The following is a 25,467-nucleotide window of genomic DNA, read 5'->3' on the forward strand; positions in this document are numbered from 1 at the left end:
TATCGTAGCAGACAATTTGTTTATGATGAAGATGTTGTCAGAAGTAAAAATAATTGATCCGATTAGAATCATAAAAGACCCAAAGAAAGTTCGTTACAAGTCCCTTCAGTGGATTTTCAAACAGAAAACTCAGTTTTTTAAATTTTACTCTATTCCTAGAATAAGTAATACGACGGATTTGAACAACTTTAACTTTGGAGAAGAGGGAGGTATGGATAGTAAAATATGAAATCTCTGGAAAGAAAATGGCTTTGTGAAGATTGAAGACTTCCTCACCGGAAATAGGTGGAAGTCATGGGATTAAATCTCCAGACAGGTACATCATCATCATTCCACCTTAAATTGGTCTTTCTGTATGTTCAATCCAAGGCTTAGAGAGTTGGATATAGGAAATCTATACCACAAAGAAAATATCTCGACAGCTTTGAATAATAAAATTCAAAAAAAGATGAGTTTCTGGATTAAATTATTAAAAGAGGACAAAGGGCAGGTACTCTCCAGTAGGATCATTGAGAGGTGGAAAAAGAGGGAATATATTGAAATCAACAAGCTTGTATGGGATAAGATAAATAAATTTAATAAAACAATTTTCCATGGCGCGAATTTTAGACGCATGCAATTTTACAATAAATGGTTGATTTATAGAACTCCCTCCTATCTCCATAGTATCTTCCCCCTAGTTGCTGATAAATGTTTCCGGTGTGAGGGGAAAGGGAACTGGAAACACATTGTCTGGGATTGTCCTAAAATCCAGCCATTTTGGAAGGAAATTGAAAAATACCTCTCCCTTGAGCTCAAAGTCACTATAATATTTGACGATTTAATTCCTGTACTAGGCTGTTCTGTGAACCATACTCCATATGACGAGTCCCTTTTCATAGCCTCTTTAATAGCCAAATCCCTTGTTTTGCAGTCCTGGAAAACCGATCAAGTACCACCTACAGTGGGTGTTTGGTTTGCGCACAATACCTGCATACACTGGGTGCGCGAATATGGCGGTGCATACATTCATGACACTGGCACAAATTGGTTTCTGCTTGTGAGTTAACACCTCTCTAGCGCTCTGTGCATACACTGTGTATATAACATACAGTGTGTGTACCTGCCATTGCGGGGCACACAGGGTGCTTGATTTGCACCCATTCAGTATACCTGCATGCACTGAGTATGTGAAAGTGAGAATGCATACTGTCCCGACGGTGGCACAAACTAGATTTGTGTTTGTGGGAGTGAATAGTTAACACCTCTCTAGCCCTGTGCGCACTGTGTGTCTATAAGACATGTGCGCACTGCTGCCCTGACGCTCAGCCAAAAAAATATGAATGCCTAAGTCGACTGCCGTACCCCACCCCCTTTCTGCTCCCACAACGATGCATTTTTCCATTTTCAGCGCTGACTAGTGGGAAGGATTGATGCCACTGAAACACTCCAAATAGACACGTAACGCAACAATAGGAAGCCGGCCGGGGGAGGCAAGCAGGACCGGATAGGGGCCTGCAGGTAACCCCTACCAGCATTGGAAACACCGGAAGGACTGCGGGCATGCCCGCGAGAAAAGACACTATTTGATTGGACACGTCTTTTAAATTACATGAACCGCCCAATGGAAACAGGGGGCGGGCGGCCAAGGGGGTCATATGAGGGCAGGGGGCCACCTTCTTGGTCGTAGCTGAACTCACCGCCTTGCAACATTGGAACCTACCCACCCACACCAGAAAGAAGGTGCTAGTTGCAGACGAAGGGGGGCATGGGAAAGGGGAAAGGCGGAGGCAGCACAGAAAGAGAACCAGAAGAGGAACCTAGGTAGAAGATCTGCTCAATCGGTATCCTTGGGATGCCTCATGGCAGGGACACAGGGGGAGCAGATACCAGCACACAATGACAGCAAGAATAGATGCCCTGCTCAACCATTGTCCTTGGAATGCAACATGGCAGGGACATGGGGGGAGCAGGCGAATTGCCAGCAAGGGTCCAGGGAAGCGGAACGGTACTTGCAGCCTGGGGCGGGGCTGACGGTCGCCCACAAGGTCGGTAGCAAGGTAAGCCTAGAACCTGCAAAGCTTGAGACACCTGCAAAGGGGCACAGCTCAAGGTCAGTGCTGTCAGCCAGTAACAGAGAGAAAACATTGGAACAATGTATAAGCAAGAATTGAAACATGTAACAAATAAACATGGGTCGCGAATGACCAACCAGGAAGTTTTGATATGTATGATCCATGTTGTGTAATAAACTGCTGCATTTATGCACCACAAACTGTGTGCCCTGAATGTTTGAACGGGGGATGAAGCATAATACAGCCTTAAGGCAGGGGTGAACTCGCACGCTTGGGAAGGCTTACAGTTTTACAACTGCATAAATGTAACAAGGGACATCCGTGCTCACAAAGATGTTGACGCCACCTTTGGCAGAGGAGAAGTTTTCACCTGAAACTCACACAACTCAAGATTATATGGAAGGTGAATCATAGGGCATCAACAAATTGATAACTAATAAAATGAGTGATATAAAACTTTAAAGCGTCATTGTTTTAAAAGGTTTATATCCATTGGCTAAATAGAGGCTCCTTCATCTGTTGAAGATGGCTGCATACAATGCTAGTTTGTTGCTGGGTTTTCCCCTTTTTCCATGTGGGTGGCAAAATAGTCTGGCATGCAACAACGCCAGTGTTAAAAGCAATGCTTACAACAGACACCTCTTCACCCGAGCTCTGATTCCCATCGATATCGTGTGCTCGCTGTAAGGATCATGTAAGGATTCCCCTCCCTAACAATGTGGTGCTCCAACGCCCGGATTAGGCCTCACATGTATATCGTGCGCTCACCATAATTTTTAACAAGGCCCAAAAGCTACCATTACTGCCACCCTATGGCCTACGAGTGCTTTTAATGGGTTTCTCTCTCTCCCCACCCACATTGTGGTGCTCGAACGCCCAGAATAGACTTCACATGAAAAGCGCTGCGACGCAATCCACCTTGACCAGGTACTGAAAAAGTCTTCCTACCCCTTGACCTTCTATCGGAGCCCCAATACCCCACCAGTATTGTGCGCTTTCCCAATCCCCCCTCCCTTTCGATTAAGTCTCCTGTGCATAGCCTGACTATCTGCTTTCCTCATTGAGTAGTACCCTGACAACCCTCTCTCTCTCCTTTAGAGTGGGTGCCGATTGATTCCATTACACAAGAGATTCATCAACCTCGTGAGCTGCCTTTAAAGACACAGCTACATCTGAGCTCTACTTGACCTGGATTACACTGTGCCAACATAAGTAGGTTAAGTATCCTATTCCCCTGAACATTCACCCACGTTTATTCATCGCCACTCTTCTTACACACGTTTATGATTGTTCACAGGTTCTCTTCTCAGTCCTGATGAAGACCCCACCGTGAGGACATAAATAACCCTTTACCTCAAGGGGTCGAAACGTCAACAACATATAACCACTATACAAGCTCAAAGGACTGACCCTGACAAACAATATGTACAGATGAGCTATGTATACACTTAGGAACTATTGACCTACATTAGGCTGTAAAGGTTGTAACCTATGCAATAATGATGTATTTATGTCACCATACCTTTACCCTGTCCCTCACTGATTCACCACCACCTACCCGACTTTTCCCTTTTTCCTTCACCCAAAGAGCATTGTAATTATCTATCATACTGAAATTGATTGGAGCAACTGCGTTGCCACCAACAAATGCTTTGGCTTAATATCACATTTGATGCATTTTCAACCTTTTTCTGAATCTGTTTATTAAATATGATTCAGTAATCACAAAAAGCAACGAGTGGTGAATGTTCTTGTGTAAATTTTGTTATTGATAACTGCTACCACGACCATTTTTTGATTGTACTGTATAATGACCCAGGTCATAGCAGTTTTATGTGGGTTTCCCCGTTAAAACTCAACATACAACAGACACACAGCAGAAGCAGCCAACAAAACTACAACAATCAAACTAGAGGTGGGCGAGCCACGGTCTGGAAGCTCGAGCCTGATGCCTGTCTCTGGCTCTGCTCCAGGCCCAGCTTTCATGTGGCTTCTGCCTCCCCCCCCCACACTCTACACTAATCCAGAGTTGACAGCAAAGCAGTATAAATTGAGATAAAAAGGAGAGACTAATACATCCCTATTTAGTGGCTGATTTGTTGGAAGTAAATCCAAAAAACAAGGGATTAATCTTGGCTTCCTACTTTAACCAAATTGTAAGATCTTAAGCAAATATTTCTCACCTATTCTTCTTCATTACCTCATATGAACGAAATATTTGAGTTAGGAACTCAAGCTGTACAAAAACGAAATGCGTTTGATTCAATAGACTAGAATGTTGTACTATCTATAAGAATCTAGGTGACTGGGCAGGGACTCTGAGGCTTCCACCAGAGAAAATTCAACACGTAGAGCATCCCCAGCGACCAGGTTAAGGTGGGATACCCCAATAGAAAAGCGAGAATGGGAGCGATTCCTAGCATCGACACACACAGGTGCAGAAGGGGGTCACAACAGAAGGCTCTGGCGCAACATCACTATCCACGTTTGGAATACCAGGGAGCATGCTAATTGATCTGAACGATATTCAAGGGAGACAGCAGTGTGGGGTGGGGGGGCGGGGGTCGTTGTGGTTGAAATCTTATTGTCGGGAGCGAGGGAGGGGGGTATATACAAGTGCGTAGTACATAGCTAAGGGGAATACTGTGATCTTCCCAGTTATCCTGCACAGACAGGGTACAGTGTGGACATCAACAGCATCAACATGTCTAATGGGTTGTATTGCCCGCTCCAGACCAATGTATACTGGTACCGTACAGGTGTTTGATGTAAACTTTATAAAAGGCAATAAACTTTTGTTTAAAAAAAATAAATCTATAAGAATCTAGGTGATTTACAGGGTGCACGTGACAGCGGTGGCTCATGGTTTACTAATGGCATTTTTGCCTGGGCGGGAGCAGTAACGGTTCAAAGTTTATGTAACGTTTAGTAAGTATCTCTCAATGTAAATGTATGTATGTAAATGTATGTGTCTTGTAAAGCGCACTGCTGCCCTGAGGTGTCCTGGCGCTGTAGACCGCTGGGGAACCCGTCCTGGCTATCCCTGTGAGATGGTCCCTCCAGGGTATCTCCAAGGTGAAACCAGGCATCCCCGGCGAATGTGTGGGGCCGTTGTGGAGATGAGGCAAGCTAATGCCCAGAGTTGCCGAGTGTGTTCCTGGTTAGAGTAGGTACCGAGGCGAGAATTATCGAGTCCGTATTTACGCTGGTCCACGACCCTGCCGCGTCGGGAATTGAACCCTGGTCCCTGGCCGATTCTCTGCTTACGGATCTGCCGCCTCTAACCAGTGAGCCACACCTCTCAATGGAGTGATATAATGGAACATATTAATGTCAATGCTTCCATAAATTAGAGTAATTTTGAAAAGGTTTTATTATAATTTACTCAAGCTTTGTGGCATGATTTACATGAAAATATTTCAAGGGCTAGGTTCGTACGCGGGCTCTTAGAGACAAGTTTCACCCTTGGCCTTGGCTCGGCTCGCCCTGTTAATTTATTGGCTTGTCCACCTCTAAAACACACTGCTGTAAACTAGAAGTGAAACACACATGATGATGGACGGAATGTTCCACATTGGCAAAACATTCACCCGCAGTCACAGATCTGGGTTTAATCCATCGTTATTTTGCTCACCACGCCACCCCAGTTCAGACATGGCCATATGCAAATCAGTCTTGACCCTGTACCTCATGGAAACGGTCCAGCCCGAACTGCCAAGCCATGTCTTCCCTGGACTGGAATCAAGCATCCTAGGATTGGTTTAGGGGTTTCACCCCTCTTCAGCCAGGATAGCTTGACTCCAGTGGCGTAGTTAGCACAGGACCTTCCCACATAGGGCGAACAGCAAAACACACAAGATGATTGACGGAATGTTGCATATTGGCAAAACATTCACCCCCAGTCACTGGCTTGGCAGTTCGGGCTGGACTGTTCCCATGAGGCACAGGGTCAAGACTGATTTGCATATGGCCATGTCTGAACTGGGGTGGCGTAGTGAGCAAAATAACGATGGATTAAACCCAGATCTGTGACTGGGGGTGAATGTTTTGCCAATGTGCAACATTCCATCCATCATCTTGTGTGTTTTGCTGTAAACTAGAAGTTGGCACACTTGTTTCAGCTTAGAGACGGTGATCCTACTTGAGAGCAGTGTTAGTAAATGCAAAAACATCCTGGAACTAACAGCAACAAAACACCACATCCTCTTAACCATCCAATGTATAGTAGATTATTTTCACTATGTTCTATTTGTCACTTATTTATGCCCACATTTTAATGTTTCCACCACCAGGTGGAAGGAACAAACTAGCATCGCACCTCAAAGTCTTTGATATCCCCAATGGGAACAGCATGGAGCAAGGCTGCGTGAGCTCCTGCATGAAGCACATGGTGAGGAGGCAGACACATCTGCTTCACCAGAGCCTCGCCATCCCAGCCTTGTAGCAGCACTTCAATAGGTAATAAAAAAGCTTTCCTTGTGTGCAACGCATTGCTGCCTATTGGTTCAGATGTACCGACCAGGAAATAAAAAAATTATTTTACCATGCATAGCTGCTGATTGGTTCAGATGTCCCAAGCAGGAAATAAAAAATGTAGTCTCAAAAGGAACACATTAACCCGTAGAGCGTAAGGAAACTGTAGTTGGCCGGTGCACCCAAACGAAACACGGAAGTCATGTATTGGGAGCACCAACCAATGAGAAGCCAGCACAAAGAAAGCGGACGCAGGAGTCAACCTATGATATGCAGCAGGGGGAGTTACATGCCATATACTGACTACAACAGGTCTTGCAGACAGCGTATGCACACTGATGCTCGATCTAAAAATACGTCTGGCTGGATCAAGCTGTGTATTTCACCATTTTACATTCTTTGCTTGTATTAAAACAACTTCTAATGTTTTTATAAAGCGCTTCTTCATCTAGTGGCACTGTACTTTATTGCAACAATTTCATACTGAGTAAGAGAATATGCATACATAAAACATCATGTAGACTAACGAATGAGTTGTTAGGTAAAGGATGTGTGTGTTAAAAGCCACCAGAGCACTTATTTTGGGCCCTTCTGTGCCCCTCATTGTCTTGCATGCGATTGGAGTTTGACAAATCATCAAAATATTACTTGCTGTACTTGTTGCACTGAGATAGTATCCTCATTTTGGAATCTAATCTTCATAAAATAATGCTTAAAATAATCTAGAATTCATAGCTAGACATACATATGCAATGAAAAATATAGAACATTACAACGAGTCACAGATTCACTAATAGTTCTGTTCGCTTAACCATGGTGTGTCTGCAGCAGCAGCAACTGTGTAAACCTCGAAATGGCCAGGATTCAATGATGGTATTCACAGGTGCTTACCAGGCTGTGCACACCCGATAATGGACATATTTATGTTTGCACACACTTGCAAAACAGTATGGGCACAATTTGGGGATTGCTTTGCTAGGGATGTACCTAATGTTTCTTGCTTCACTTCCTACATTTTTATGCGGGTACTCAGATTACCTGTAAGGCCAGGCACATCTCCATTGCTATTTACACCTCTCTAAAATGGGAAAAAACAGACCTTTCTAATTTCTGTATATTCTCCTGTGAAAACCCCGGGGAAGCGACCCACATAATCTTTGCAAACATAATTAACTCTGATATTAGTGTCTTGGAATATTAAATAGCTATAGAAAGTTTATCATGAATTAGGAAGGCCATTTGTGCCCGGTCCTCCTCTCTCCTATCACAGCCAAAGAATAGCTGCCTAGTTATTTCCTGCTTTGGAAAGGGGAAACGGCTTAGTCTAAAGAAAGAAACAGAATTTTTGCAGATAGATGACCTAATTACTGGATTCTCTACCGTCGTGACCAACGCAGGGACCAGTGCCCTTTCTGTTTGACACCAAGGGCGCAGTGATGGATTCCAAGATCTCGCATAATTGTAAATTGTCAATTTGCTGCACCTAGTTAAATTCATGAAAGCTACTGACCCATCGCGAGACATGTAATGCATTGCCTCCCACTGGGTACATGCACTTCATTAATGCAGATGGTCAATTTATTCTTCAGAACGGAATCTTTACAGAACCCAAACACTTCTTTTGTACATTGTTCTCCGCTCGCCTTTTTACAGACCTGGAACTCAATCAATTTCACTGTACCCGGGAATGAATCACTAACCTATTTTTGCCAGTCAGTTAAACTCAAATGCACAAAAACATTTGTGCTAGTGCCAAACCAGTTATGCAATTCAGAAAAGGTGGTTTAAAACTCCTAAAAAGATTTACTCACACAAAGATTTTCATATGCATAAATCTACTTCCAGGATGAATAGAGGGCAACCCAGGGCAAGAATGCTCAAAATATTTCTGCACATTCAGGAAACTGTTTCCTTTACTTTTATGAACACCCCCAAAATTGATGGAAGTGAAAAGGAAGAAGTATTGCTATGGAAAAGTACTTGCCAATGGAGGCATTAAAGGGGTTAACTATATTTGTCATCTTGGGTCGAAAACTATACATAGCTTGAATTCCGAGCCGGGACTCCCTTAAGCAAATAGGAACAAATCATTATAAAAGTCAGAATGTATGATATGATTTGCCTTAGGGTGTGTTTAATCTTGACATGAAATATTCAACTAACCTATTTTGAGTTTGAAATAATGATAATTTAGGCACCTGGGGGCATATTATCAAGACAGGCGATAAAATTACCGCCACTTTAGCGGCAGAAAACCGTCGCTAAAATGGCGATAATGGGCTTGATAATATGCTCTATGGAATTCCAATTGAAGCTCAGGTTAGATGTGAAGGACATCTAACATGGGCTTCAATTGGAATTCCATGGAGCATTTTATCAAGCCCATTATCGCCGTTTTAGCGGCAGTTTTCTGCCGCTAAAGCGGCAATAATTTTATCGCCTGTCTTGATAATATGCCCCCTAGACACCTAGCTTGCCACTATTCTGTGGCCTCCAGTTCCTGTTTGTTCCAGACTGATCCAGTGACACCGCAGGTACTTGGGTTTTCCCACTAGGGTTTTCCTTACCGTTTTTTTCCACTCACTGTTCTTCCCATCAACAGAAGCCTCACCCACACCAGAACCTGCTTAATACAGGCCACAGCACAACCACATCAGTAGGCACCTTGACACCTAGCTTGTGACGTGCCTGTGGCCTCTAGTTTCTGCTTGTTCCAGACTGATACAGTGACACTGCAGCTGCCCAGGTTTTCCTGACCGGATTTTCCCACTCACCACTCTTTCTGTCAACAGCAGCCCTGCCGACCGCAGGACCTACTTAATGCAGGCCACAGCGGGACCATGCCGCAGGCATGCCAAAGGTAGCACCAAAGTAGTAAAACGCCACAGGAGTGTAACCCATAGACCAAGTTGTGATCTGGGTGAGTTCAATGCAAGTATCAACAATATCTCAACTGGATTCAGTAGAAGTTGATATATATGTATGTACAAGACATTACAATGAGCGAACAAAAGGGAGAGACTCTGAGTTATTTGTTGAATGTGCTCATGGCATCATATATTTAGAAAAAGTTAAACAGGACAGTTATATCAGCACTGTATTGCAAAAAATGCAGAGGCAACCCTACAAGACTTAGTGCACTTTGTGCTCGTGACAAGAAGTGATGGCGCAGGTGATATTTCTGACTCGATATTTCGGTAGTTCGACATTTCCAACTCGATATTCTGTCTGCACACCCTTCATCACCAGCCAACTGGACTTTGGCAATGCCCTCTACATAGGTATCGTCGCACACCTTCTATAGAGACTTCAGACCATACAGAATGCTGCAACCAGTCTCCTCCTTGGCATTCCCCCATGAACCCACATCACACCCCCCCTCAGGAAACTCTACTGACTCCCCGTAGAGAAGAAATGCCAATTCAAGCTGCTGACCCACGCACACAAGGCTCTACACAATCAAGGACCCGCCTACATTACCCACTGAACTTCCGCCAACCATCGAGAAGACTACACTCCACCTCCCTTTCACTTGCCTATACACCCCGCAGAAGTGGAGGCTGCTCCTTCTCCCACATCACAGCAAAGACCTAGAAGGCACCTCCAGACCATCACTTGGCTTCCGTATTTCCAAATGGCCCTCAAGACCTGGCTGTTCGAATAATTCTCGGGGCTTTGCAAGTGCCTAGATATCCTACCGGGTGATTAGCCGTGCTTTATAAATCCTGATTCATTTCTTTCCACAATGTAGGGCTTGTTTCAAATATCAGCAATTTACTCATTATCATTGCTCAGAATTGTACACTGGTCAATATATTTACTTTAAAAACAAATCCAAGAATAAAAGCTAACTCACAGTGTAGGGATTTCTCTAAGCAAAGACAAACCACAGAGATTACGTGGAATAGATATAGAATACTTATCTCTATTCTTAGAAGCCCTACCCCTAAGAACGATATTTCTCAGAGTCAACAGAACTGTAAACGGGTTGCTTCAAGTATCTGAAATAATATATGACACTCAAAAATGTTAGAAAAACAATGGATGCATGATTTGCAGGCACCACACACTGAATACGATAATCTCAAGTTAACATGGGATCTTCCTGGATTCAAGCCTTTCTCCAGATTTAAGTGCTTTATATGACATAGATATATCATGTATAGAAGCCTGCACAGTCACTCTTACGCTCACTAGTATGGCTAAGAATCAAACAAAAAATGGTGTAGCTTGGCTGAAACCAACGATTTATGTGTTTTACAGCTCACAAACGCCCTAATTACGATATTGGTCAGATCGTAACTGATAGAGCTTCTGTTGCGGACTGACCAACATCTGGTGCGGTGGTCAGACCGTCGCATTGTGATGCATGGCGGTCATAGGCAGCGTGCTGAGGAGCCAACAGATGATTCCGATTGGCTCAAGGAGCCCGTTTGACCGTCAGTCGGAAAGTAATACCCTACAGGGGGGCGTTGACCTAGAGATTACGATGTCCCTTTCAGACAGCCTTCCTATGGTGGTCCGACCGCCATAGAAAGGCTGTCGGAAACAGACTTTGGTGCCCCCCAAACACCCATTAACCATGTGGTGCCTGGCACGTGGTGCATAGATATTTGTTTACACACCCTTTAGTATTGCGGCTTGTGCTGCAACCCTTGTCTGACCACCAGCACATGCCGCATTAGTGAAGGACATGTTTCCAACCGCCATGCTGCAGGTCACATCTTAATGCGGCGGGTGGGACCTCCTACTCCTTGTGGGGCGGTCCCATTACTGCAACAATATCGGTTGGACACTCATCCGACTGGTATCGTAATTAGGGCCAAAGTCTACATAAAAAAATGTGGTAGCTGTGAGTAACATAACCAATACATTTATTAGGTGCTGAAATAGTTGGGTACGCTGGATTATAAGGTTTCCACTTGTCCTTGGTGTTACCACAGAGTTTATGTTCATGCATTTCCGGGCTGCACACCCTACACAAGTGTGAGTGCTGGTAACAATTGCATAAATGTTGCAGCTTGGGTCCTTCCAAGAACATTTCCCATTTCCTTGAAGAACTCTACTTCATTCTTGAATAAGAAGTAGCACCACCAACTGGAGTTGAAATCTTACAATGTGAATTAGAACTATTACCGCAAACATATATATATATATCTATATCTATATATCTGTATATCTATATCTATATCTATCCATATATATAAAAACTTTCAGGGTAGGAGCGGAGCGGAGCTGGTGAGGATTCGTCAACGTTTTCCCAAATAGAATGTTGCAGATTTCCTATGGAAAATAGGTCCTAACTATAACTATCTACTGGCGACCGCCAGTAGATAATATATATATATATAAGGATGTCATGCATATGTTTGATGAAGCATTGGAAATACACAATGGTTCTCCATTTGATGTGCTTCTTTGGTTAGGTAAAATATAATTAATCTTGTTTCTGGCAAAAGAAACAACTCATACTCAAATGCCAATATAATCTAGTTCTCCAAGGGCAGTGTATTGGACAGTAAAAGTTCATTTGAAATCTTGTGAAAAGAGAGGATTAAGAAATTAAGGGGCAAAATGTAGCTTAAGTTTGAAAACCTAGAGAATATGTCAAATAATACAGGCTTGAGTCTCACATAAAAGCACAAATTGATGCACAGTAATCCTTATTTGGGAGAGCAACACAAAAATTAAGACAATATAGTTGAATTTCTGTACGAGTATGCTAATTAACTAGGCTAGCTTTTGGGTGTTCCTGGTTGGATCCAACAGCAAATGTTGGTCAACATCCACATGCTCATACAATTGTAGGCATTCACCAACATCTTGCAGGTATTTTTCAATCCCAAAAATGTTTTTAGATTTGTTCTTGATTTTCAAAGGCGGAGTAGACTCATTTTGCAGTGACAATAGAAATGAAATCTCAAAACAGAGAAGTGTGCAGTGAAAGGGGGTACTCCATAGGAGGATATTTTCAGTGTGAAGAAAACATTGACAATTTATTTTTGCTGCTTTTGGTAGTTTGTTTTTCGCACAATGAATGAACACCTAATAAATACATGAGGGCTACAAATAAATACAAGTAAAGAAAAAAGGAAAGCATAACATTCAAAACACAACCATGGAACAAAAACACGTTGATTGCTCCATAAGTGTACGGGAGCATGGTAGTCCTTGTTTTAGATTTCTCTTGAATTAGAACTAAAGTGCTGCATCCTACTTAATTTCCTCTGCTGAAGCCCTCAAGAGTTTAGGCAGCATATGCCAGAATTTTGAAAATATCTAGAGGACAAGAAATTACTATAAATCCCAGATCAAGAGGACTACAGAGAGAAGCTGCTTTAGAAGAGAGGAATGTCCTTGTAGAATGCGGTAGACTAGAACACAAAAATATGGAAAGTTTTGAGAGGAAAGTTGCAGAAGCTCTGGTTTGAACTATGATAAATTATGTCTCAGGGTATCTTCACTATAGATGATTCAGTAAGCAGTGAGTCAGTGCATGAAAATCTTTGAGAGTATGTCTACGAGTTTTGTTGATTTAAAACAGGTTATTGTACAAGAGTATCACTACGCATTCATGTCTTTGAATTACTTAGGACCTTTTTTTCCTAAATGTCCTTAATCGATCTTGGTACATATTGAATATGGGCATAAATTCATCATCATTCTATGCCTGTTTGTGTGTTATAAACTGTTTTTTCAAAGGCCTTCAAGAGATCTTCTGATTTGGTGATCAAGATTTGTTGTGGGGGAACACTTCAGACCAATGGATTATTTTCGAAATAATCAAAAGATTAAGGATTGCATTGCATTCTGTCTTTTCTCTGTATGGTCAGATGAAACTTTGCCGTGTGTTTTGCCTGTTTAAATTGTCTTCAAATATCAGATCTCCAAAAACTGCCTTTTATATGATTTACTATACCTTGCAACCTGATGTCTCGGCTCATTAAATTCATCAGATTTATGTATAGTAGAGGCTGCCAATTTAGTTTTTGGGAGTTTATTCAGTATGAGGTGCATTTAGTATCATAACAGTAACTCATGAGACTGGGTCCAGAAGATGATAAGGCATACATGTAGAAGGACTTGGTTAGCAATTTAGCCACCAGTGGCAGTATTAAACACTGTTTTTGATTAAACCTCTGCAGAAGGGCACCTCAGGCTTCAGTGCCCACTTGGGCAACTGCTACTGAGTGTATGGACTGCTTGGTTACCCACGCTGCACTGGAATATCACACTATGCAGTTCTGAGTGTATTTTATAAATATTCAACTAATATTTGTTCAGCTTGAGGTTCGCCACTACCATGAGCATGCCTTGTTTACTTTCTGCTTCCAAGTACTCGTATAACAAATAGAAAGCAAACAATTGTGAGTTACAATCCACAAAGCCAATAGTAAGCAATGGGCAAAATGCATTCCCATAGAAGCTTTCAGAAAGCCCACAAGAAGTCATTAGCAAGGTTGGCTTCGACCTTACAACCCACTGCTTTTGTCCATTTTATGCAAAGGCCCAAATTACAAGAGGGCCGGAATGTTCAGAGTTATTTAATGAGGCCCTACATTTAACAAATTCCAACCTATGGACTGGGAAATGAGGTATTACATGTGGATGTAGTATAACCACACCAAATTCTGCATTTTTACTACTTTTCAGGATTTTTCCTTTAATAGCATTTAGCAGGTTTGACATGCGGCAAATTGTCAAAGGAACATTACAAGAGGTATGTTAGCTATTACATGCAGCAAACACCTGGCCCTTTTGAAGCCTACTCAATCTTCTGATAGCTGAATGACTGGAATCTAGATCTTCACTTACAATGAGGAGCAAGTGGGCTAATATTAGTTTGGTTCTTTCTGTGCAAGATTTATTGGAACAAAGTTTTCCTATTGTGACAGTCCATTTTCATGTGTTAGAGCATTAGGGATGATAAGTATTTAAAACTTTAACACTAGGGTTAGCCAAAACGTATTTTAGACAAGCAAATAAAAGGGAATCGTGCACCAACTGCGAATTCATTCTGGCGCCTCAATCATGATCAGAACAGAAGGGAAAATATGTGCATAAAAGTATTTTCATCAATAAGTGCTACACAGGATTTCCACCTGTGGAATATACAATTTTGCCTCATGAAACATACAATATCTGATGACACCCAAGGATAATTGTTGGACCTGGACCTTTTTCAAAGGTCTCCCCCAGGTTTTTTCTTTCCGATGCTGAAACCTTTTTAGCAGTCTGTGCACTTTCACCTCGCTAACCAGTGCTAAAGTGCTTGTGCTCTCTCCCTAAAGCATGGTACAACTGGCTTATACCTTATTGTTACATTCCTGATTAGTACACTTCATTTACTTTTAAGTCCCTAGTAAATGGAACAAGGGCTTATAAATTAAACTACTGGGGGGCCTGCAGCACTCACTGTGCCACCCACCGAAGCAACCTTTTTAAATTTGTCTCATGTCTGCCAGTGCACTATATAGTACAGTATTAAACTGCCATTTCGACCTTTCAAAATAAACCTTTTGCCAGGCCTAACCCTTCCTTTTCCTTTTTAGTACATATAAGTCACCCATAAGGGAGGCCCTAAAGGTGCATAGGGCAGGGTACATTGCATTTAAAAAGTAGGAAATGTGGGGAATAGAGAGCAGGCATGGATCACTATGCTAAATTAGAAGAACCTATTTCAAATAATACACGGATGACCCAAAAGGAACTCAATGATGTGGGGGAAATGGTGGTACATTACCGGTTAGATGAGGGGACTGATTGGTGTGGGATGGGGGAAATCATGGACTATCAGGGTCAAACAACTGTACTCTGAGGGCTTCCCATGGGGGCCAGTGATGTGTGTGTATTGCTTGTGCCAATACCCAAATTTAATAAAGTGTTGTTATCAAAAGAAAAAAAGTAGGACATGTGGGTTTAATTTTACATGTCCTATCAGTGAAAAACCCCTAAAGTTGTTTTTCCCTGTTGTAAGGCCTATCTACCTTGGCAAGGGAAGTGAAGAATGTTCCTGATCATATGTGGGGTAGTATATGGAATAACCCCACTTCAAAGTCTTTCACTAGGTATAAATAGTGGACTTTCATAACCACTCTTCAGCACACTCCTGGGCAATACAGAAGAAAGACAGCCTTGCTCCCCAGAGGACAGCCCTGCTGCTTGAGGTCTGCCTTGCTCCTCAGAGGACTGCCCTGGTGCTACCAGAGGAATGCCCAGCTGCTTGAGGACTGCCTTGACCCCCAGAGGTTTGCCCTGCTGCTTGAGGACTGCCTAGCTTTCGGAGTAAGACTGGACCTGCGCTCTTCATTCCAGGCTACCTGAGGGACTCCAAGGGTCAGTTGGCTGAACTCCTGTCTAACTTGTCTAACCCAAAAGCTCCGGAGGCCTCCCTGCAACTGCTCAGCTGACCTGCTCCACTGGACCTGCCTAGACCCACAACTGGACCTGCCTGAGCCCTGCTTGCCTCTACTGGAGTGATTTCCTGATCCCCAAGAAGTGCCTCTCAGATCCTGGACCATTGGCTGGTATCAGTTGAGCTTGTCCTGTGAAGAAAGGTAAAATCCTGAAGCTTTGGGCTCTTCGTTAATACCAATGAGCTCATTGGCTCTGAAACTCAGCCGTCTACGATGACTGCCAATGTGAGGCTCCAGTGAACTCGACTCATCACGCTACTGCAATCACCAGTGACGCCCAGCCACATAAGATCTACACTTCATGCTACAGCTTAACAGCCCTGGGTGACTGCCAAAGCAAAGCTCCAGCAAAGACTGTCCGTGGAGCCCGATTGGCTTTTCACACTGCACGCCCAAGCTGCCAGCTCTTTGCGCTACAGTGACAACCAAACATGATACTCTCCACTTCTCCTCGCAGCTTCCTTCACTGCAAATAAAACTCTTCATGCAGAACATAGAGAAGGTAGGTTTTTTAATGGGACTTGCCTGGTCCATCACGGTCAGCCTGAACTTGTGACTTTCCCCTGGTCTCACATGATCAGATGACCACAAGTGGTCTTTTATGCTTTTAATCACTGTTTCTACCTAAAACTTTGAAACTGAATATCTCTGGTTGTACTTATTGGATTTTGTCATTCTATTATCATTTCATTTATTATAATGTACTCTATTTTCCTAAATTTACATGGGATATGTCTTGCACTGTGTTTTTGCTTTATTACTGTTTGTGTGCTGTAGAAACACTTTACACTTGGCCTCAAAGTTAAGCCTGACTACTTTGTGCGAAGCTACCAGAGGGCTAAGCATAGGTTAAATTAGTGACTTTTGTGGGTCACCCTGATAAGGATTGTGGTTGTTACCTGGGTGGAGCTTCCACCCTTCTCAACCAATAGCCCAATTTCTGCAATAATATATCATGATATAATTTTCAGCAATGATTCCCCACATATGGGGCTTTATTTATGAGGCCTTGCATCACTTTCGCACTGACCATGCGTCAATTTTTGTGACCAAAAATGCGCCATCTTGCATCATATTTACAAAGTGACGCATCTAGGTAGATGCGTCACTTTGTAAACCCCTGCGCCATATTATACCTGCGCCAGGTAGAATGTATGCAGGGGGGTTCCGACGCAAGAAAGGGTTGTAGAAGTGCGTCAGTGAAATCTATGAGATTTCACTGCGCCATTTATAGGGCGCAAATGTGTCAATATCTTACGCCTGCCTCATGGTAGGCGTAAGACTGACGCAAGCAAATTTAACATGGGACTTGCCCATTTGTAATGACCCATTGCTAGAGTTGCGACACTTTTTTGACATACTCCATCAATGCGTCATTTGTGCGCCTACAGATACATCAGAAATACTGACATATCTGTAACTCCTTGCGACATGATGAGTCATACTGTAAATATGACGCATCATGGGAGTCGCACGGAGGGCGCAATGAAAAGTGACGCATCGCTGTTTTCTCACAGCGATACGTCACTTTTCATAAATGAGGCCCATGGGGTTTACCATGCATCAATTGGATAGTGCGAAAAGGAACACAAGCAAAATTGGTGTCAATATCATTAGGGCAGAAAAGTCTGGTGCTTGGAAAAACATATCAGGAGTAATGCCACTAACATTATTTATTCTATTGAATGCGGCCAACGTTAGTATGGGGATGATCGCATGAAAAGTAACTATCAAGTTAGGAAAACACTGTTTCAACATGTGAGGATACAAGTAGACCAATAATGCTGCTTGGTAGAGATGACAAATACAGCTGATAATATGTGTTTGTACTGAGCAAGTTTAAAAAGCAGTGGGCTTAGGTTATTATATAGAGACATATTGAGGCAGAATAGTTTTGGAAATAAGGACTTAATAAATAAGCCATGGGCTGAACGATCCACTTGAGTGCTATAATTTGGTGGTGGCAGTTTACTTTAGTGGTGAAGACTGATGTTGTGCCTCTCTGGACAGAGCAGCATCTGCAAAAATACATGCCAGTGGCATTTTATCTGGGGAAAGTCTTTTTTTCTTTTGGTCAGGATTTATCAATTTATTAGGCTGTTAAGACTTTAATATAGGCCAGAACGGTATGTGCACCTGATGGCACCAAAATATTGTATATTTTGGAGTGGAGAACTCTTCCTTTAGCGGACGTTTTACGTATTTTCATTGTTTGCGCCTGGTGCACCTATTAAAAGGTGCGCCTGGTGCAAACCATGAAAATGCGCCCTATTATGGTGAACGCGCTGCCCACAGGGCAGCCTTGCCCTCGCGCTGCCCCGGGACAGCGCATTCATGTGAAAGCACGGATCAGCTGATTGCAGCCACTCTGTGTTTTTACAGTGCAGGCGGCACCCGCCTGCACTTTGAAAGGGAATTAGAGATCCCCTTGCGGGCGGGCGCAGTCTGTGACAGCACCTGCCTGCAAGGGGATGTCTGGGGGATCCTTAGGACCCTCTAATTCTCCTCTAGAGGGCTGTTCTTATGGGGCGCACTCACAGTGTGCTACCTTTTAGATGGCATGCTGTGAGTGTGCCTTCTAAGAGTGTCTTTGCCTCTGCGCCAGGGTCGGTAATACGGCGTGGGCACAGAGGCAAAGGAATTCCCTAATTTGCATATGGCACGCCTTCATGCAAACGAAGAAATGCCCCCTGAAGGTAGTGCTGGTGCTTTAAGTGCGGCAGCACTATCGTTATTACTGAAGGGGACGCAGAAGCGTCTGCGCCCCCTTCTGTAATACCAAAGTGCCCCGGGGGCACACAAAGCTGCGTGTTTACTAAATTAAAACAGTCATTTTAACTTTGTTGCATTGTATCGGAAACTAGTACCCTCATGATGACAATTTCAGGTGAAAGATGGTGTATTCCCCTTTTTTCGGGGGCAAATTAATCTACTGTTAAAACATTTAAGAACTTATGTAGGAAGCTGGTGATGACTACTACATTCCAATCTGCTACACAAAAGATTACATGTTTTTGTAGAAAACTAATTATAGTACATTTATTTGTTTTTTAAATCCCATTTTAAAGAAATATATTTTAAACTTTACAAATGTTAAATCAACATTGGTTTGTTAACACATATTAAGAATATGTTAACAAGGTGCCTTAGAAATCTATTGCTTAGTTTCAAATGAAGATGACAAATGTATTGATTCCAATAAATGCTGCCGTTTATGTTCCCATTTATGATGATCACCGATCACATATATTGTTCAATGTTTGGCATATTGCTGCGATAGTCTTAAATGGACTTTGTCAGTGCATGAAGATTTTATTTTAAACATAGTACGAAAACAACAACATCTATTCATAGTGTTAGTAGAAGACTAACCAACTGCGCTTAACAAGGCATTTTAAAACAATAATAAGAAATATGTAAATGACAATGATGACTTACCACATGAAGTATTTTATTTTCTGTTTCATATACAGTGCAATCCTGTAGTAGTGAGAGAAAGACACAAAAATATATTAAAATATGTTCTGCAAACATGTTTTGCACCTCTGTTTAATGAAGGACAAAGTGAAGCATCTCCATTGAGACATGATACTTAAGTACTATTGAAGAGTTAATTTGTGCTGCACCTAAACACACTATGTGTAGCATTTCTTATAAACAACTTGTTTCATCTCTGAGAACGTGGTCCCATGCAAACCTTAAAGGTCAAAAGGACCATAAAGCTATTGAGAATCTTGGCTTCTGAAAGGGTAATATCAGAACCTAGAAACAACTTTGGAGAAGTAGAGCATACTACATAATTGCTGTCAAAAGCGTTCATTCACTGCCACATACTTTAACCAACTTTGATACATTTTAGGGGAGACCAGATTCTTACTGGATCCAGCTATTGGTCCCACTCTGTGCCTTTTACTAATCTACCATGTCTCTATCAATTGACAAGATTGTATTTCCATCATTTGTCTTTTTTAACAACTGGATGCCCAGGCCCTAAACCCTGACAATACCACACTTTTCAAAATATTTTCTTTCTCGTTTCTAAACTGGCCAAGCCTCCTCAGATATTCTGATGCTCAGTTCATAAGTTTCTTTTCTACAGCATGGCGATTTTTGCAAATCTAAAAGTCTATTTAAACTTTTCATACTTTTAAATACAATTCTTACGTGTTTACAGTTTGTTATCAGGCAACAATAGTAAATGAGAAAATAATATTGAAATGCGTTCTTTGCAACAATCCATTTTTAGATATTTCTTAACAACTCTAATATCCATGAAAATATTTTCTGTTTAAAATATATATTTAGTCACTGAAAAAAACAAAGCTTAAACAGACGTTATAGTTATGTGAAAAAGTCATTTGAAACATACCGTTTTAAGTTAACAAAACAACTGAATTTTATCTGTTATAGTTTTTGCAAGTAACTATAACTCATACCCTAAAATAACTATAACCAGTGGCCTTAAAATGCACAGTCTTGCCATCAATTATGTCCTTTCAAATGTTGTAGTGATGTTATCAATGATGTCATAGAACATGTCATAAGTGATGTAATATGTGGGGTTAATAGCAGTGCATTGCAAGGGTGTGAGTTATAGTTACTTTAGGGCACCAGGACCTTTTTTTTTTTTTATGTTTGTTCTAAGACTCAGTCCCGAGTCCAAAGAGGGATGCCGCCACATCATTTTTGATTTGGTGGTAGCCAATCAGATCTCATCTTGAGATTTGGCCGATCCACAGATCTTCTGCTGAATGAAATATCTTCACATTTTGAGGCTTACTGTCTCAAAGATGACTGAACATATTTACACCAACTCAGAAAAAGTGTGCCTCTTGAACCAGGATCTAGCTCTCTGCCAAATTTGGGGGAGATCTGTTCAGAAGATTTTGCAATATTGCTGGTCAATTTTCCAATGGAAAAATGAATGGGGAAAACGCATTTTGGGAACCCCCCCTTTTTCTCTGCTCCAGCTTTGCAGATCACGCTGAACTTTCAAGGAGCGAGCGGAAGTGGAATTACTTTTTGGGAAGTTTTCATTAAGATTCATTAAACAGCGCCCAAAAATTATTTTCCTATCGAAACACGATCCTAACTATGGCTACGTGAATGCCAGTATTGTGCTTGAACCACTTCAGGGGCGGTCTGGTCTGAGTAGGGGTTCAGCAGCCCATAACATCAATCCACACAATTCTTGACGTCCCATGATTACACTTTTAGACTATCCTGTTCACTGCAATGATCTTTATCCTAGAAACAATGAAGTAGATATGCTATATATTTATAGACTCTTTTTCTTATGCTGTTATTAATATAATGATTTCTTGTGCATTGATATATCATTTATTCTTTCACATGTGTGCCAATGTAAATTTTTAATAACTGACATTGATGAGGGTGATATCTATATATTATGATATCAAATGAGCACTTGGCATACTGTTGTGCATCAAGTGTTTCGCATTATGGGGCATATTATCAAGGACGTTGTTAAAATGAACGCCGCCTTAGCGGCAGAAAACTGCCGCTAAAGCAACGATAATGGGCTTGATAATATGCCGCAGAGAATTCCCATAGAAGCCCATGTTGACTCCAGAACATGAGCCCATGTTGAAATCAGAACATGGGCTTCTATGGGAATTCCATAGAGCATATTATCAAGCCCATTATTGCCGCTTTAGCGGCAGTTTTCTTCCGCTAAAGCGGCGATAATTTTAACGCTGTTTCTTGATAATATGCCCCTATATTATTTCTGTTCTGCACAGGAGATTATATCATTCATAATTCTTGAATTTAAACATTATACTTGTATGTATTAATAGAGAAAGTTTACATACTGTCTTTGGCAATTTTACATGGTATCGAATGAACATTTCAAAATGGTCACTGCTTCCGGTAACTATGAGACTACATGTATGTTTTTGTCCGTTTTCTATGCTGTCTCGTTAGTTACTGTGGCTGTGATCGCTTTACTCCGTGGGAAAGACTATTGTCGAAACTCGTCGTGAGGAGCCAGTTTTTGTAGAATAAAACTTATTGCAGCTAGCAGGAGTGTCTGAGCGTGTGTGTGTGTGTGTGTGTGTGTGTGTGTGTGTGCGTGCGTGCGTGTGTGTGTGTATGTGTATGTTTATACAGTCATACTTATTAAGATACAAACCTGACCTTTCATCCTCGGAACTGAGTATTTTTCAAACCGCAAGAGTAGAGTATAACAAAGCTATGGATAGCTCCAACAAAGAGTCGTACAATTCAAGACTTCATCAAGTTTCCAGCTTTTAGCAAACAATAATAATTTAGTCAATGATTTAGAAAGCCATACTCTTAAAGGTTTAAACAGGCATGTCTACAAATGTACAATAATAAAACAGATTTTTTTTTTTTAAACCTTATTTCACACATAACATTTGCTCACACTCAATGCTTACTGAAACTGACTCTTTGCCGCACATAACACAGCATCGTTTCCTTTGAGAAAATGCGCGGATTTTGCTTTATCAGACCTCATCCCCCGACGCCGGAAGAGTTAACTCTGACATGTTTGAATCAGTGGATAATTGCAGACATTACCGGGCAGAACAAGAATGCTCTTTCCAGGCATGTCCCAGTGTCTGGCCCACAATAAACAACCAGATGGTCAACGATGATTGTTGTAAACACTACCAGCTTCTGTTAATGCCCTTGTTTTTCTGCCAATTAAAATTAGCATCATCCAAGCATTTCTGTATCTACCAAATATTGGACCGAAACAAAGATAGTATGCACACATTTCCTATGATAGGCCTTCGCGCAATCAGATATACACTTCAGTAAAGTCCCAGGTTTTGGAATCACAACCGGCTGGGTTCTAAAAAGGTTTATTTAATGTCTGATCAGAATTAAGAGAAAAAAACATTTTGCATGTGTTCGGGCTGTCAAAATATAGGTGTCCACGCACGACGACTGACGATGCACGATATATAACACATGCATTTTTAACACGGTGAAAACAAGCATTTGCAATGCAATAGGTCTCGCATTCACGCGAGTTTAAGCTATTAGCATTGTAAATGACCATGCCTTTTATTTATGTTTTGGGTTTTAAAAACATAAATAAAACGTATTGTCAAGTATAATACTAATGGCTTAAACTCTCGCAAATGCGAGACCTGTTGCACCCAGGAGGCTATCAAGGCGCTGGTTCAATCCACGATGCGCCCTGCTGAGATGAATGCTTAAGAGCTGGCAGTGACCAGAGCCATGCCATCTGCATATAATTATAATGATACAAGCAGGACACATGGTTTTCCTTAGGAGCACACCACCGGCACTGCATAATGCCTGGGCTGACGGATACCGAGGCTACAGGAGTCTTGGTTCCACCTCATTCCTCCTTCATTCACCACCTTATGCTTCCTGTGTTTTTCTGTGTTTTTCCATCTTTCTTTTCCTTTTCCATCTTTGTCTTTATTTTTGCTATGTTTCAAAGTGAGATGATGAAAAGCAAATCCTGCCCCCCCAACAATTAGTGCTGCAAGCATCTTCACAAATTAAGCACTGGGATGACCCTTGGTCACCATCTGCTTGTTGGATAGTGCGAGGAGAATCGTGATATTTACTTTACTCCAGGCAGTGTATTTAAATGTAGAAATGTCTAAAAACGTGTGTGTGCGCGTGCTTTGTCCCATGAGGAAGAGCGCAATGGGTTTGTGTGCGGCTGTGAATGCTTATGACATGATGGAGCATTAGTGCACTATTAGCAAAGCTCACAGAGCCGGTAAGGCAGAAGTGGGCCTGCCTTTGTTTACCTGTGGGCGTCAGGACTGAGGATGATGATGTTTAAGGACCACCAGCGGTGCTCTCGGGCCACTTTTAGGAAGTCATTAACCAGCTGCAGGGGCATCTTTGCTACTTGAGGTGGTTTCTGTGCCACAAACCACTGGACTTGAGACCAGTGGATGCCCCTGTTCTTTACATGTGACATAAGGCAGGAACCTGCCCTAGCATCAGAAGGCGTGCAACAATGCACGGTGGCACACACGTGGCTGATTGACTGTCCACGGGATGCTATGTGAGTCTTGTCTTCATGCCAAGGGTTCCCTGCATCGATGCTGCCTTCTGGGGAGACTCGCTCCTCCAGGGTCAGTGTCCATCAGGGGTGGTGCCTGTCGGTTACAGCGTCATGTGATCTACATCCCTCCTATCAAATGAGGAGGTACCCCTGGTGTCTAGGGAGCCAGGTATGGTTTCTACAAGCCTCTTCGATTGTTGAATTTGCCCTACCTGGCCTGTGACCTAGATGAAACCTTGGTGTACAGGCCTCTGTGTTTCCTCACCATATTTATTTATTTATTTTATTTATTTAATTGTATAGCGCCTGAATCGACCCCCGAAGGGGTATCTCTGCGCTTGGGAGAGACCGCGAGGCTATATTGCAGCTACAGCTGGATCAAGAACAAAAAAGAGTAGTCTTAAGCAACTTCCTGAATTGCAGGTGATCAGTGCATTGTCTCAAGAGTATGGGGAGCTCGTTCCAATAACGGGGGCCAAGATGAGAGAGGGCCCTTCCTCCTAATCTAGCCTTCCTTACTCGAGGAACCACAAGAAGATGTTTGGAGCCCGATCTGGAAGGTAGGTACGGTGTAAATTTCTCCGAAAGGTAAGTGGGGCCTAGATTAAACAACATCTTATGGATAATGCAGCAGATTTTGAATCTTACCCGTTGGCGGATAGGAAACCAATGAAGCTGCAAAAGAAGATGGTGGGAAGCAGTCCTAGGAGGAGCATTGAGGACCAGTCGCGCTGCCGTGTTCTGGACTACCTGCAGTCTGCTGAGCGAGGCCTCATTGGTGGAGATCAGCAGACCGTTACAGAAGACCTGACGGCTTAATACATGTGCCTGAGTCAAAGTTTTCCGGGTTGAGTCAGGAAGCAGAGGGAAGACTCGACGGAGCAGGCCCATTGTGTGGAAACAGGAGCCGGCTGTCTGAGCAGCATGCTCTTTCAAGGTAAGGGCTTGATCCAAATGGATACCCAAGTTCTTAACAGTAGATTTGGGGGCAGGATGGGGACCCAAATTGATCGGCCACAATTCAGGCGTCCATAAAGAAGCGGCTTCTCTGAAGAGCAGAATCTCTGTTTTCCCCACATTGCACTGGAGGAAATTACTCTTCATCCAGTGTGAAATAGCTCTCCTACCAGTAGAGAAGGCCGGCTGTACAGATGGAGTAAATTTGTCAAATGGAAAGAGCAGCTGAATATCGTCGGCATAGGATATGGGAATGAACCCATGCGTCCTCAGGAGATTGGCCAAGGGAGTGACATAGATGTTAAACAGTGTAGGGCTCAGACATGAGCCCTGAGGTACTCCCTTGGACAGTTCCGTAGGTGCCGAACAATACGGCCTAAGTTGACGGTCTGGGAGCGGGCAGATAGAAAGCTCATCATCCACTGCAAGGCCGAATTTCTTAGTCCGATCTCCTTTAGTCTTCTGAGCAATATCCGATGTGATACCATGTTGAACGTGGCAGATAGGTCCAACAGCACCAAAA

General features: G+C 42.5%; 1 protein-coding gene across 1 annotated transcript in view; it reads right to left on the reverse strand.

The window, feature by feature from the left end:
- Positions 1-25,467, reverse strand: part of LOC146829166 (connector enhancer of kinase suppressor of ras 2-like) — a 1,989,112-nt gene that overhangs the window by 1,418,492 nt on the left and 545,153 nt on the right. Inside the window, exon 5 of the mRNA XM_085606439.1 lies at positions 19,382-19,423. Coding sequence (XP_085462565.1) covers positions 19,382-19,423 — 42 coding nt within the window. The remainder of the gene's footprint in view (positions 1-19,381; positions 19,424-25,467) is intronic.

This window comes from Triturus cristatus, chromosome 5_2 (assembly GCF_964204655.1).
Source record: "Triturus cristatus chromosome 5_2, aTriCri1.1, whole genome shotgun sequence".
In the NCBI taxonomy this organism is placed as follows: Eukaryota; Metazoa; Chordata; class Amphibia; order Caudata; family Salamandridae; genus Triturus; species Triturus cristatus.